The sequence below is a fragment of the Schistocerca cancellata genome, chromosome 7 (assembly GCF_023864275.1).
Source record: "Schistocerca cancellata isolate TAMUIC-IGC-003103 chromosome 7, iqSchCanc2.1, whole genome shotgun sequence".
NCBI lineage: Eukaryota > Metazoa > Arthropoda > Insecta > Orthoptera > Acrididae > Schistocerca > Schistocerca cancellata.
Genome location: NC_064632.1, coordinates 15,370,381 through 15,384,264, shown reverse-complemented (window position 1 = coordinate 15,384,264; position 13,884 = coordinate 15,370,381). Strand labels below are relative to the sequence as shown.

Below are 13,884 nucleotides of genomic sequence, written 5' to 3'. Positions count from 1 at the left end.
TCTACAGCCAAAGATCATCACATGGGCAGCAGCATGTTTCAAAATGAAGTCTTCAGTAAGGGAAACTTCAATTTCCAGTGCTTTGGCAGTCAGTACAGCTTTGGTGAGACCATAGTGGGTGAGACAGTTAGTACAGACAATAGTCCATAGATTCCTACTTTTTTACTTCAGAAACCTCCCCAAGAGGTTGATTCCAATGTGGTGGAATGACACCACTGCAGGCAGGATTAGTACTAGGTGCCCTGCAGGTAACTGTGGCAGGTGCTTCCCTCACTGGCATTCCTTACAGTGATTCACATAGTGTCTAATGGACCATTACAGACTTGGCCAATGATACATGTGTCTGATTCTATCTAGAGTCCTCATGAATCTCCAGGGACTGGTAGTTAGAGCATCATGAGAATACTACACGATAGCTGGCCATACAATGAGATGGAATGACGAGCAAACACTTCCATGCTATTGGATCATAGTTCCACTTTTACTGTGTTCTGTTTAATAACTGGAATCTTCCTTTGGTACATTCCACCTTTTTTTCTGAATTGGCAATGTATCTATTTCACAAACACTAGCACCATTGTGAAGTTCTGTCTCAGCATTATTGTAATAGAATGCTAGAGCTGAAAAAGATATTAGCACCTCCTTAAGGACAAGGAAAGATCTTTCTTGCATCTTCTTCCATGAAAATCTGGCATCTCCCTGCAGTAGTTTTCCTGCAAAGGACATGCTCTGGTGCAGAAGCCCTTTATCAAGTACCAGTAGTATCATCACATTCTGAGAAAACTTCTGACATCATGAATATGCCAAGAAGTCAGAAAATCTGTGACTGCTCTTTTTTTCTTTGGACCAGGACAGACTGCATTGTCATATCCTCCCACCACAAGATGTTTATTTCTTGGTTGGTGAAGAGATATTTTCTGATGCAGGCAAAGACCTGCAGTCTTAAACACATTGTTAATTATTGTCAGGTGGCTTAGATGCTTTTTAAATGACTTAAAAGAATTGACAGTGTTAGCCAGATAGCAAAGACACATAATTCATTTAAGGAATTGAACAGGTTGTCCATCATATGTTTGAATGTGGTCAGCATGTTATGCTGTCAAGAGTTATGAAGGCAGTCTTTTCCTGGTCAACTTTGATTTACCAAAATACTGTTTGCATGCCCGTAGTTGAAAAATTCTTTGCTCACTTCTTTCTTCCCCTCCCTCAAAAAGTACCTATTTTTATGGTGTTTCACTATATTTTCAGTTTCCTTTGTTTTCCTTCAATTGGCTATTTTTCATCTCTCTTGAAAATTTATTTCCGCTTTGAACTCATCAACTCATTTTTCTTCTTGATCCTTTCCAGTCCCCTACCTTGTTGCCTAAACAAAAATGCATTGTTCTCATTCCGTCAAGCACAGCATGACTTTCCTGGTTTTTTAAAATACTGCCAACTATTTTCACATCATACCAAAGTAGCTTTTTATATTGCAGGAAAAAAAATACAGTAATACAAACTTTTAGGATTTCACAAAGTCAGAAAACTAACTGAGTTACCCACACAGGTAAATTATGTGGAAGACTACTGTGTATACCTATGTACTGCACAAATTGAGGAGCAGTGTCAGTACAAAACTCCTATTATATGCATATTTGACTTTCTTCTACACCCACCTGAATTATAAACTACTACTACGGAATAATTTTGTAGGTTCAAAATTAGTGTTTAATATGTGAAAGAAAGCATCAAACTGTTTGCAGAACCTGGCATACTTGAATCACGTAAACCTTGTTTCAGACAACATACTATAATGACAATAAAAAGAAAACTATGTATAACCTAAGGAGATCAGCCATGACAATAACTCATGAAGTGGACATACAATTAACAAACTTTATGCTAGGCTGGCAAAAACACATAACAGCAACAAATATCTTGGTCTTGTCTACTTCAAAGAATTACTTGTAAAAGCCTACATAGTAATAGCAAATTTAAAACTGTCATTGTAAAACAGATGAAAAGTAGAGGATTTTACTTGGTTCTAGAGTTCCAGGAGTGTGTGAAAAATGGCCTATATTTCTTATAGGAATGAAATAAAAAAGAAAAGGAAAAACCGGACTGTATTACATAACCATAAGTCATCCTGTATATCTGTTTTATTCCTGTCTTGTACTACCTGTCGTTTACCTAGCTGGCTAGAGTGGCTGGAGATAACAGTCATGTGTGTATGAGGTGTACCTCCTTGTGTGTGGGTGTTGCCCTTTCTTTTCTAAAGACGGCTTTGGTCAAAAGCTTGGTGTGTAACAGCCTTTCCACTGTTCCTGCCTGCAGCTCAACATGTCGTCTTTATAGTGAGTGGTAATCTGTCCTTTTCACAATTGTTGATATTCCAACCTGGACTTTCCATTGTTTATTGTTATAATCATTTACCTAATTATACAGTGTATTTATATTTTTTATTAGTTTCTTGAACTTAGTAACATTTACCTAATTATTTACTAAAGCATTCGTGTTTGTAATTTACTTTCTTGCAACTCACATTCTGCCTCTGCCCTACTGCTCAGTTCCTGTAATTTTTCAGACAAAATTGACTGCACTTTCTGTTTCTCCTTCCCACATTTAATCTCTCCACTTGCTAATTATACACTAACTTTCATTTCAATAGACTAATAGTCACTCTACACAATTACCCTGTCATCTCTTCAGTTGAGAAACAATCAACTAATTTATTTGGTATGTACCACCAATCTCCCATGATATATTACTAAAAAAATTACATAATTAAAATTATGTCTATCCTATTTCAACTTTTTCATTACCTGTCAGTTTATAACTAAAATGGAGGAGCTTTTCTTATCTTATTTTAATTTTGTTTTATATTTAACTTACATTCTTTATTCTCTGTCCATAAGATGTGTAGCAGTCAGGCTGAGGTGGAAGTGATGACACCAACAGAACGACAACCAAAAGGTGTGCAAGCACCAAGAAGATTCTCTCCCAAAGCATTTTATATCTGCTTTCATTTCTTCATTCTGGTGTCTTGCTGAAATATAGTAGTGTCCTGAAAAAAAATGAAAATGGTTAACACAATCAAGAGTGACACAGGAAAGTAACAATGGGGAAAAAAAAGAAATTTAGTAAATGTTCTAATGTTACTGGTCACTTATAATGAAAACTGTGAATAAAACTGAAAAGAAATAAAATTATCTTTGACTTTGCAAGTTAGTATCAAGCAGATACCAATAGGAATACACTGAAGAATCAAAGAAACTGGTACACCTGCCTAATATTGTGTAGGGCCCCTGCGAGCATGCAGAAGTGCCACCATGTCATATGGCATGGAATCGACTAATGTCTGAAGTAGTGCTGGAGGGAACTGACACCATGAATCCTACAGGACTGTCATACATCTGTAAGAGTATAAACAGCATGTTGCAAGGCATCCCAGATATGCTCAATAATGTTCATGTTTGGGGAGTTTGGTGGCCAGCAGAAGTGTTGCACTTCTGCTATGTTGAACGATTCTCTTCAGTTGTCGTTGGTCCTGTTTTCGCAGGATCTTTTTCCGACCGTAGCGATGTCAGAGATTTGATGTTTTATCGGATTCCTCTTATTCAAGGTACACTCGTGAAATGGTCGTACGGGAAAATCCCCACTTCATCGCTACCTTGGAGATGCTGTGTCACATTGCCTGTGCGACTATAATATCATGTTCAAACTCACTTTAATCTTGATAACTTGTCATTGTAGCAGCAGTAACTGATCTAACAACTGCACCAGACACTTGTCTTATAGAGGCACCGCTGACAATAGTGTCGTATTCTTTCTGTTTACATATCTCTGTATTTGAAGACGCATGCCTATACCAGTTTCTCTGGCGCTTCAGTGTATATGAAGCAGGTATTACGCTACTTCTTCAGCTGTCTTAGTTTTCAAAGGCCATAAGTTGACAAACTGCATTAAAAGATCTTGATACACCATTATGAATCTATATTCGCCATTCCTGTGTGGCAGCAATTCTATCACAGCCTCTTCACATCCTCAGTTCGTTTCCGAACTCACCATTGGTTTCACAACAATGCCTTTTTTTTCGAGGTTTTTTATTTAAATTTAAATACAACATTACAACTTCATGCATAAAATTTTTTATTTAACTTGCAATTCTTTAACCATACATATTCATTCTCCATGGCCTCTTCCTAGTGTGAGTTTTATGCTGAACAATTGCTCATTGATACAAAATACGGAATATTTGCTTCTCTTGGTTTTAATTATACAATTAATATCTCTTCATCACTAATTTTTAAAATGTGAAAATGTTTTAAACGTCTGAATCCAGAGGTGTGCTGCACTTAGTTTTAGCAGAAATCACTTCAGGAAGTATTTTGGAGTACTTTTACTGAGAAAAATGAAACAATTGTCTTCTCGTTTACTTGCAATTAATGCATGTAAGGTATTTTTTTTTTAAAAAAGGTCATGGTTCATGCAGTATCCATTCAGTATAACTTAGGGTATCGGATAAAAAAAATAAAATTTAAGAAAACGTTCCATGCACCAGTGAACCTTGCACGACACCGACAACAGTGTTCCGGAGTATAACAAATGAACACCATATGATCTCAGTAGTGGGAAGATAAAGGATTTGGCAACATAATGTCTCCTCTCAGTCACCATCAGCTTCATGTTTCAATCTCCACCAAAGCATATCTGTATCTGTTGACATACACCTGTCTGTATGCATAGGAATATATCCAAATATTATGCCTTTCACCAATCTATTTGACATATGTTTATGTTCAACAAATAAAGTTGGCATTCTACAACCTGGTAACATATTTATCTTATTCATCTATAGTAGTGTAAATAGCATAAATAAATATGCTCATGTTTTAACCAGTTAATAAACGTTAAACTGTCTGTGCTACATCCTCAACCCACACATACACACACCACATTATTGTTTAAACATTTCGAATATGCTAGTCTACTCATTACCTCCCGTCATTGGTCGCAGTGGTAAGTTCCCAGCTTCAATGGCTATAAGTAGATCAGACTTTCCCAATCTGTGTGTCACTACATTTTAATGGGCGACATAGTCCCACATACAGCCTTATAATACGACATATTTTATTTTTTAATATGAGCTGCAATAGTTTATTATACAGTCTGAGATAGTCTGTGCAAGTCAGCAACCACATCAGGGAGCCCCTGACAGCTCTGCTTCCTTGCAATTCAAGCAATGGTAAAAGCACTTAACAGTAGTTACTATTCGCACCTAGTGGAAATGAGATTAAGAACCTTCTGGTCATTAGGTCAGCTTCAGGCTATACACGGCCAAGGCAGGTATGTACTTTTCGGGCTTGCGACAACGTGCTAGCCCGCAGCAACTAATGTGAGTGAAAATTGTGGTTCTTTTCAGTATTTAGAAGAACATGTCGTATAGCACAGTCGATAAGGTAGGTACATAAGTTCCGAGTTCAGGCCTGACCGACCGCCGTGTCATCCTCTGCCAATGCCGTCATTGGAGGGCCATGTGGTCAGCACACCATTCTCACAGTTGTTGCTGGGTTTCTTTTCCTTGGAACCATTACTAATTGGTCTAGTAGCTGCCGCCAGCTTGTCTCCATCCCACATTACAGGTATCAAGGAGATGTTCCCCTGAAAGATGACGGATTTGCACCCTCTCATCGGTATGATGAAAAAGGTATCACGATTTGTCACGATTCTGCCACTGCAGCAACGTCCAGTGCCAATCGTCACGTGCCCATTTCAGTCATAGCTGGCGATGTCGTGGTGTTAATATTGGCACATGCATGGGTGGTTGGCTGCGTAGGCCCATCATTAGGAGTGTTCAGTGCACTGTGTGTTCAGACACACTTGCAATCTGCCCAGCATTAAAGGCTAATGTTATTTGTGCCACTCATCTGACCAGGTCACGGTTTTCCAGTCGGCTATGGTTCAACCGATGTGGTGAAGAGCACAGGAGAGGCGCTGCAGGCGATATCGTGCTGTTAGCAAAGCACTCGCGTCGGTCGTCTGCTGCCATAGCCCATTAACTCCAAACATCCCGCATTGATTTCTGTCATTATTTCATGCAGCGTTGCTTCTCTGTTAGCAGTGACAACTACACAAACGCTGCTGCTCTCGATCGTTAAGAGAAGGCTGTCGCCCACAACGTTCTCTATACTGAGATGTGGTATTCTCAGCACGCTCTTGACACTGTGGATTTTGCAATATTGAATTCCCTAATGATTCCTGAACTGGAACGTCCCATGCATCTAGCTCTCACAACCATCCAGGGTTCAAAGTCTGTAAATTCCCGTCGTGCGGCAGTTATGACGTCAGAAATGTTTTCACGTGAGTTACCCGAATACAAATGGCAGCTCTGTCAATGCACTGCCCTATTATATGTTGTGTACGCGATACTACGGCCATTTGTATATGTGCATATCACTATCCCATGTCTTTCTTTACCTCAGTATATACAGAACCTAAGCCGTTGAAACTTATTTGGATATTAGTCTTCTAAAGTAGATGTGTTTCTTCGTAATCTTCCTGTTAGTGTCAAGTGTATCTGATTCGGAAATCCTTATCCAGCTCACCAACATAAAGAAGAGTGGTGATAAGGACCGGAAAACTACAATGAAGGTGACAGCTGAACCTTCTCGGAACGCGCTGAGGTCGAATTGAAACAGTGCTCGTCTCCACGATATAACAGTCACACATGTTACTGCTCTCAACAGCTCAATAATTTCCTTATTTGGAAAAAATACAAAGCAAGGAATAACAGTGTACTATTCACTTGGATAAGAGGTCGTTTTCCTTGCTACGTGAAAAAAACTAAACAGAAATTGTGACAGGTAGTTTTAGTGTTTTGAGTTGTAATTATTATGTTTGTCTGATAAAGGTTCAAAAATATACCTTCAATTACTGGAATAAAATTTTATTAGACTTTACCTTCTCATATTTTATGAATGTAAATTGACACACAAAAATTACGGGTACGCACTGCTGAACAGTGACCTCGCATTTCCTCTCTGCTACAGGGCTCGTGCGACCGTAAACTTAAAAGATTTTCAAATGGAAAACATCACTATAGTTGCCGAGTCACAGCATAATACGGTGTAATGGAATGTGGTTATATTTCTATACTAATGAAATGTTGATTCTATAGTCATTCAGAATAATTAAACAAAATACACTGATAAGCCCGAATATTATGACCACCTAACTAATAGGCGGAATGTTCACCTTTGGCACAGATAGCGCTGACGCGTCTTGGGATGGAAGCAATGATGCCTCGGTAGGCTGCTGGAGGGAGTTGGCACCACATCTGCACACACGTCACCTAATTTCCATAAACTCTGGGGAAGGGGGCAACGAGCCCTGCGTCACGTTTAATCACATCCCAGATGTCTTTGAACTGGTTCAGATCTGGCGAGTTGGGGAAGAGGGGGGGGGGGGGGAGGGGACAGCACATCAATTGGAGCTAGCTACTGTGTTCCTCAAACCATTTCATCACACTTCTGGCCTTGTGACATGGTTTATCATCTTGTTGGAAAACGCCACTGCCGTCAGGAAACATGATCTTCATGAAGGGGCGTATGTGGTCTGCAACCAGTGTACGATACACCTTGGCCGTCATGGCGCCTTGCCTGAGCTCTACTGGACCAATGATTCCACACGTGGATATTCCCCAGAGCATAAAGGAGCCGTCGCCAGCTTGTCTCTGCCCTGCAGTACAGGTATCAAGGAGCTGTTCCCCTGGAAGATGACTGGTTTGTGCCCTCCCATTGGTATGATTTATTATTGGTCCTGTAGATCATACAATTTGTACAGCAAAGCACATCATGATATAGGACAAGTCAATTTGAAAAATAGACAAAATACAGGGTGTTTCAAAAATGGCCGGTATATTTGAAACGGCAATGAAAACTAAACGAGCAGCAATAGAAATACACCGTTTGTTGCAATATGCTTGGGACAACAGTACATTTTCAGGCGGACAAACTTTCGAAATTACAGTACTTACAATTTTCAACAACAGATGGCGCTGCGGTCTGGGAAACTCTATAGTACGATATTTTCCACATATCCACCATGCGTAGCAATAATATGGTGTAGTCTCTGAATGAAATTACCCGAAACCTTTGACAACGTGTCTGGTGGAATGGCTTCACATGCAGATGAGATGTACTGCTTCAGCTGTTCAATTGTTTCTGGATTCTGGCGGTACACCTGGTCTTTCAAGTGTCCCCACAGAAAGAAGTCACAGGGGTTCATGTCTGGCGAATAGGGAGGCCAATCCACGCCGCCTCCTGTATGTTTCGCATAGCCCAAAGCAATCACACGATCATCGAAATATTCATTCAGGAAATTAAAGACGTCGGCCGTGCGATGTGGCCGGGCACCATCTTGCATAAACCACGAGGTGTTCGCAGAGTCATCTAAGGCAGTTTGTACCGCCACAAATTCACGAAGAATGTCCAGATAGCGTGATGCAGTAATCGTTTCGGATCTGAAAAATGGGCCAATGATTCCTTTGGAAGAAATGGCGGCCCAGACCAGTACTTTTTGAGGATGCAGGGACGATGGGACTGCAACATGGGGCTTTTCGGTTCCCCATATGTGCCAGTTCTGTTTATTGACGAAGCCGTCCAGGTAAAAATAAGCTTCGTCAGTAAACCAAATGCTGCCCACATGCATATCGCCGTCATCAATCCTGTGCACTATATCGTTAGCGAATGTCTCTCGTGCAGCAATGGTAGCGGCGCTGAGGGGTTGCCGCGTTTGAATTTTGTATGGATAGAGCTGTAAACTCTGGCGCATGAGATGATACGTGGACGTTGACGTCATTTGGACCGCAGCTGCAACACGGCGAACGGAAACCCGAGGCCGCTGTTGGATCACCTGCTGCACTAGCTGCGTGTTGCCCTCTGTGGTTGCCGTACGCGGTCGCCCTACCTTTCCAGCACGTTCATCCGTCACGTTCCCAGTCCATTGAAATTTTTCAAACAGATCCTTTATTGTATCGCTTTTCGGTCCTTTGGTTACATTAAAACTCCATTGAAAACTTCGTCTTGTTGCAACAACACTGTGTTCTAGGCGGTGGAATTCCAACACCAGAAAAATCCTCTGTTCTAAGGAATAAACCATGTTGTGTACAGCACACTTGCACGTTGTGAACAGCACACGCTTACAGCAGAAAGACGACGTACAGAATGGTGCACCCACAGACGGCGTTGTCTTCTATATCTTTCACATCACTTGCAGCGCCATCTGTTGTTGAAAATTGTAACTACTGTAATTTCAAAAGTTTGTCCGCCTGAAAATGTACTGTTGTCCCAAGCATATTGCAATAAACAGTGTATTTCTATCGCTGCTCGTTTAGTTTTTATTGCCGTTTCAAATATACCGGTTATTTTTGAAACACCCTGTATAAAGAAGGCGGTGCGTGATGAGAGATGACAGTGGTGCGTACTGCACATAGCAGAATACATATAAGAGGTACAGACAGAATATGAGTAACAAACAATAATTAAATTACCTTACTAAGTAGAAATATCTACAAACGAATATACACTTATTACAAGTAATTGAAATATTGTGGTACATAGTTCACATAGCAGAATACATAGGCCTATATGAGATACAGACAGAATATAGATAAGATACAGGAATTAAATTATCTTACTAAGTAGAAACATCTACAACTGAATAAACAGCTTATTGCAAGTAATTAAAATTTTGTTTCAAGAAATTCATGTACGGAGTAGAAAGAGTGATTTAGTAGCAATTCCTTTAATTTAGTTCTCATTATTTTTGGTTTTTGCTTGTTTTTATGCCTGTTGGGAGGTGTTTGTATATTTTAATGCCCATACATTTAACCCCATTCGCATATAATTTTGTGTTGTGGGCTATAATTTGTAACTGTGTTTTATTTCTGGTGTCGTGTGTGGCAGTCTGCATTTCTGTCGAGGGTGTCCAAGTGCTGTACTGTAAAACAGGCTAGTTCCAGTATATAGAGGCATGGTAGTGGCAGGATTTTTAGCTGTTGAAATAGTGGGTTACAGTGTTCCGTTCTTTTTTTACATTTCATTATTCTTACTACTTGTTTTTGTAACTTGAAAATTGTGAGAGAATCAGAGCTCTTTCCACAGAAGATTAGGCTATAGCCCAAGACAGACTCAAACAGGCATGGTACACCAGCTTCAAGGTATCTACACTGGCTGTGTCTTTTAATGATCGTAATAGATAGCAGGTTTTACTAAGCTTTCATGACAATGCCTTAATATGTGGTTTCCAATTTAGTGTGTTACTGATGGTAAGTCCAAGAAATTTGGTGTCCTGCCTGTACGTAATGTCATCTTTGCCGACAACTATAACTGCATTGAAGGGGGTTAGATTTTGTCTAGTATGGAAATTCGTACTTACAGTTTTTTGAGTATTTATGAGTAGTCTGTTTGCTTCAAACCACGATTGTAAATGACAAGTAGTTTCATTAACTGCATTGTGCAATGTGTCACCTCTACTGGTTATCAGGATATTTGGGTCATCCACATACAGAAAGGAGCTGACATTTGGTATGTGTTCTGGGAGATCATTTATGAACAATATGAAAAGAACAGGGCAAAGGACAGATCCCTGAGGGACGCCTTTTGTTGTATGTAGTATATCTGACCTGCAGTTCCTGAATGTCTCTGATTTTCTTATTTCTACATATTGCTTTCTTTGACTAAGGTAGCAATGGAACCAATCGTGGGCTACACCTCTAATCCCATACTTATGGAGTTTCATAAGCAGCAGCTTGTGGTCGACCATGTCAAAGGCCTTGGACTGATCAAGAAATATACTGACAGCAGGTTGTTTATTGTCAACAAAACTAGAGCACTTTTCTAGAAATGCATACAGAGCATGTGTGGTGGACCTATTTTTCCGAAATCGTTATTGGGAAGACGTGATTATGTTGTTAGAATTTAAAGACATTTCTAATCTAGTTAACATACAGTATTCAAATGTTTTTGAGAAGGCAGATAGTTTAGCAATTGGCCTATAGTTTGTCATGTCTGTTTTCTCTCCCTTCTTGTAGAGAGGTATAATTTTAGCACGTTTTAGCTGGTTTGGAAATGTTCCCTCTAGAAATGAGGTATGTATGTTATTTGACAGGGGTCAATTTGAACACCTATGAAGTAAGAAGCAGGGTATCAGATCACGCCCTGCAGAATAAATCTTTTTGACTCTTTTTTTAATAATATCTTTAATTTCATACGGTGTTGTAAGAGATAGGAAAAAGGAGTTCAGAGGAGTATTATTTTTGAGACAAGAGTGTGCAGTGTTTGGAGAGTTAGTCAGGAGATTTGTAGGATGAGAGTGAACAGTATTTGAAGAGTTAGTTAGGAGATTTGCGAAAATTTCTGAAAAATAGCTGTTGAATTTATTGGCAATTTTATGTGCATTTTCAGTCTTTTGTCCTTCTATATTTAGTGTGATTTTATCCTCTATCCTTAACTTTCTACCAGTCTGTTCATTTACTATACCCCAGATAGTATTACATTTGTTGGAAGAGCACCTAATTGTTTTATCATTTTGAGCTATTTTAGCCCATTTGATAACTCTCCTGTATGTGTTTTTGTAATTTTTATAGTATACCTTGAAGTCTCTGGATTTGCCACTGTCCAGTTTGTTAAGTCTGTGTAGCAGCCTCATCTTTTCTGATGAAGTTTTAATACCTTCCGTGACCCAAGCATTCTGTTTTTTGTTAGTGACAGTCTTTCTTTCCTCTGGGAAATGGCAATTAAAGTAATATTCAAATATCTGCAGAAAATTGTCAAGGTATCATGATTCATCACACTATGTAACGCTCTGCCACTGCGCCAACGTCCAGTGCCGACGGTCACGTGCCTATTTCAGTCGTAGTTGCCGATGTCGTGGTGTTAACATTGGTACTTGCATTCTGTGGAGGCCCATAATTAGGTGTGTTCAGTGCACTACGTGTTCAGACACACTTGCACTCTGCCCAGCGTTAGAGTCAGATGTCAGTTCCGCCACAGTTCACTGCCTGTCCCGTTTTACCAGTCTGACCAACCTATGTCGTCCGACATCTGTAATGAGGGGTGGCCACCTCACAACGTCTGGACACGGTTTCACCTCGGTTTCGTCACATGTTGAAGACACTCACCACAGCATTCCTCAAACATCCGACAAGTCACGCAGTTTCCAAAATGCTCGTGGCGAGCCCCCGGGCCATCACAATCTGCACTCAGTCAAACTCAGACTGATCGCGCGCCTTCCCCATTCTACTCACGGACAGCACGCTCACTGGTGCTACATGCACCGTTCGTGACTAGCAGCCATTCCTCACCAGGTGACGCTGCTATCACCTGGATGGGTTTACATCGATAGTAGGTTTGTGGTCATAATGTTCTCGCTGATCAGTGTATCTTTCTTCATTTAAAAATAAAAGTGTTCAAAGAAAATTATTTTTGTTCCTGGAGTTTAGTTAATTGCTAGTGCTGCAAACAAAGGCACAAAGGGGCGTATTGTCTCAGAAAGGTTGGAAACCACTAGTGTATGAAGTGAGCATAACATACAGCTCATATTGCTGATATCAAACCGCTTTTTCCAGGCCCAAAAATCCTATGAACATGTCTTGCTTCCATTATCAACCACAATGTCAGAACTGCCTCTCTTGTAGATTTACCTTTTCTAAAGCCAAACTGATCATCATCTGCATAAACTGTTAAAAACTGTTAAATTGATTGTGCGATAATTCTTGCACTTGTCAGCTCTTGCAGTCTTCGGAATTGTGTGTATGATTTTTTCCAAAAGTCAGATGGTATGTCGCCAGATTTATACATTCTACATACCAACGTGCATAGTCATTTTGTTGCCACTTCCCCCCAATAATTTTAGAAAAAAAAAAAATGGAAATGAGCGTATGGCATATTTGGCCAGGAGGCCCCTATTTTTTTTCTTTTTTATTTTTTTTAATTTGTTCCCTTTTTTCTTTTTCTTTTTTTCTCCATACTGCTTATCTTCGGTGATCGGACGAGAACTGGTGTATTTTTTTTTCTTTATCTCCAACCTAGCCGGGAATCGAACCCAGGCCCACTTGCATGGGAGGCGAACACGTTACCACCCAGCTAAGCAGGTGGACAATGATTTTAGAAATTCTGATGGAATGTTACGTATCACTTCTGCCTTCCTCCAAAGCTCTCTTAAATTCTGATTCCCTATATCTTCTAAAGCGACTCCTGTTTCTTCTTCTAACAAATCTTCTGTCTCATAGAGGCTTTCAATGTATTCTTTCCACCTATCTGCTCTCTCATCTGCTTTTAACAGTAAAACTTCTGTTGCACTCGTAATGTTACCATCCCTGGTTTCAATCTCACCGAAAGTTGTTTTGACTTTTCCTGTATGTTGAGCCTGTCCTTCCGACAATCATTTCTTTTTCGATTTCTTCACGTTTTTCATACAGCCATTTAGTCTTCGCTTCCATGCACTTCCTATTTATTTCATTCCTCAGTGACTTGTGTTTCTGTATTCCTGAGTTTCCCGGAACATTTTTGTACTTCCTCCTTTCATCGACCAGCTGAAGTACTTCTCCGGTAGTCAGGCCATGTCACAGGTGCCGTTCGTGTTAAAGTACAACAGTGCCACCAGCAGGCTTGGTTAGCCCTGCATTTCTCGCGGATCTCTCATATTTTTGTCCAATCTTGTACCATAGCCTCCCACGCATGGCTTCCGTAGTGACAACGCAGGCAAGGTTACATTAGTTAATGCGCGCACAGGGATATTTAAGCACCTATTCTTCCCACGCTCCTTACGCTATTGTAATGGGAAGAAACTCGAGTGAGAAGTGCCTCTACAATGCATTTTTAAGTGATTTGCCTGTTATAGGAA

General features: G+C 40.1%; 1 protein-coding gene across 3 annotated transcripts in view; it reads right to left on the bottom strand.

The window, feature by feature from the left end:
* The window catches only part of LOC126092538 (uncharacterized), a 175,816-nt gene that overhangs the window by 131,113 nt on the left and 30,819 nt on the right, over window positions 1-13,884 (bottom strand). For all 3 annotated transcript variants that reach the window (XM_049908191.1, XM_049908188.1, XM_049908190.1), the window contains exon 2: window positions 2,872-3,043. In XM_049908191.1, the coding sequence (XP_049764148.1) occupies window positions 2,872-2,988 (117 nt within the window). In that variant the 5' untranslated portion in view covers window positions 2,989-3,043. The remainder of the gene's footprint in view (window positions 1-2,871; window positions 3,044-13,884) is intronic.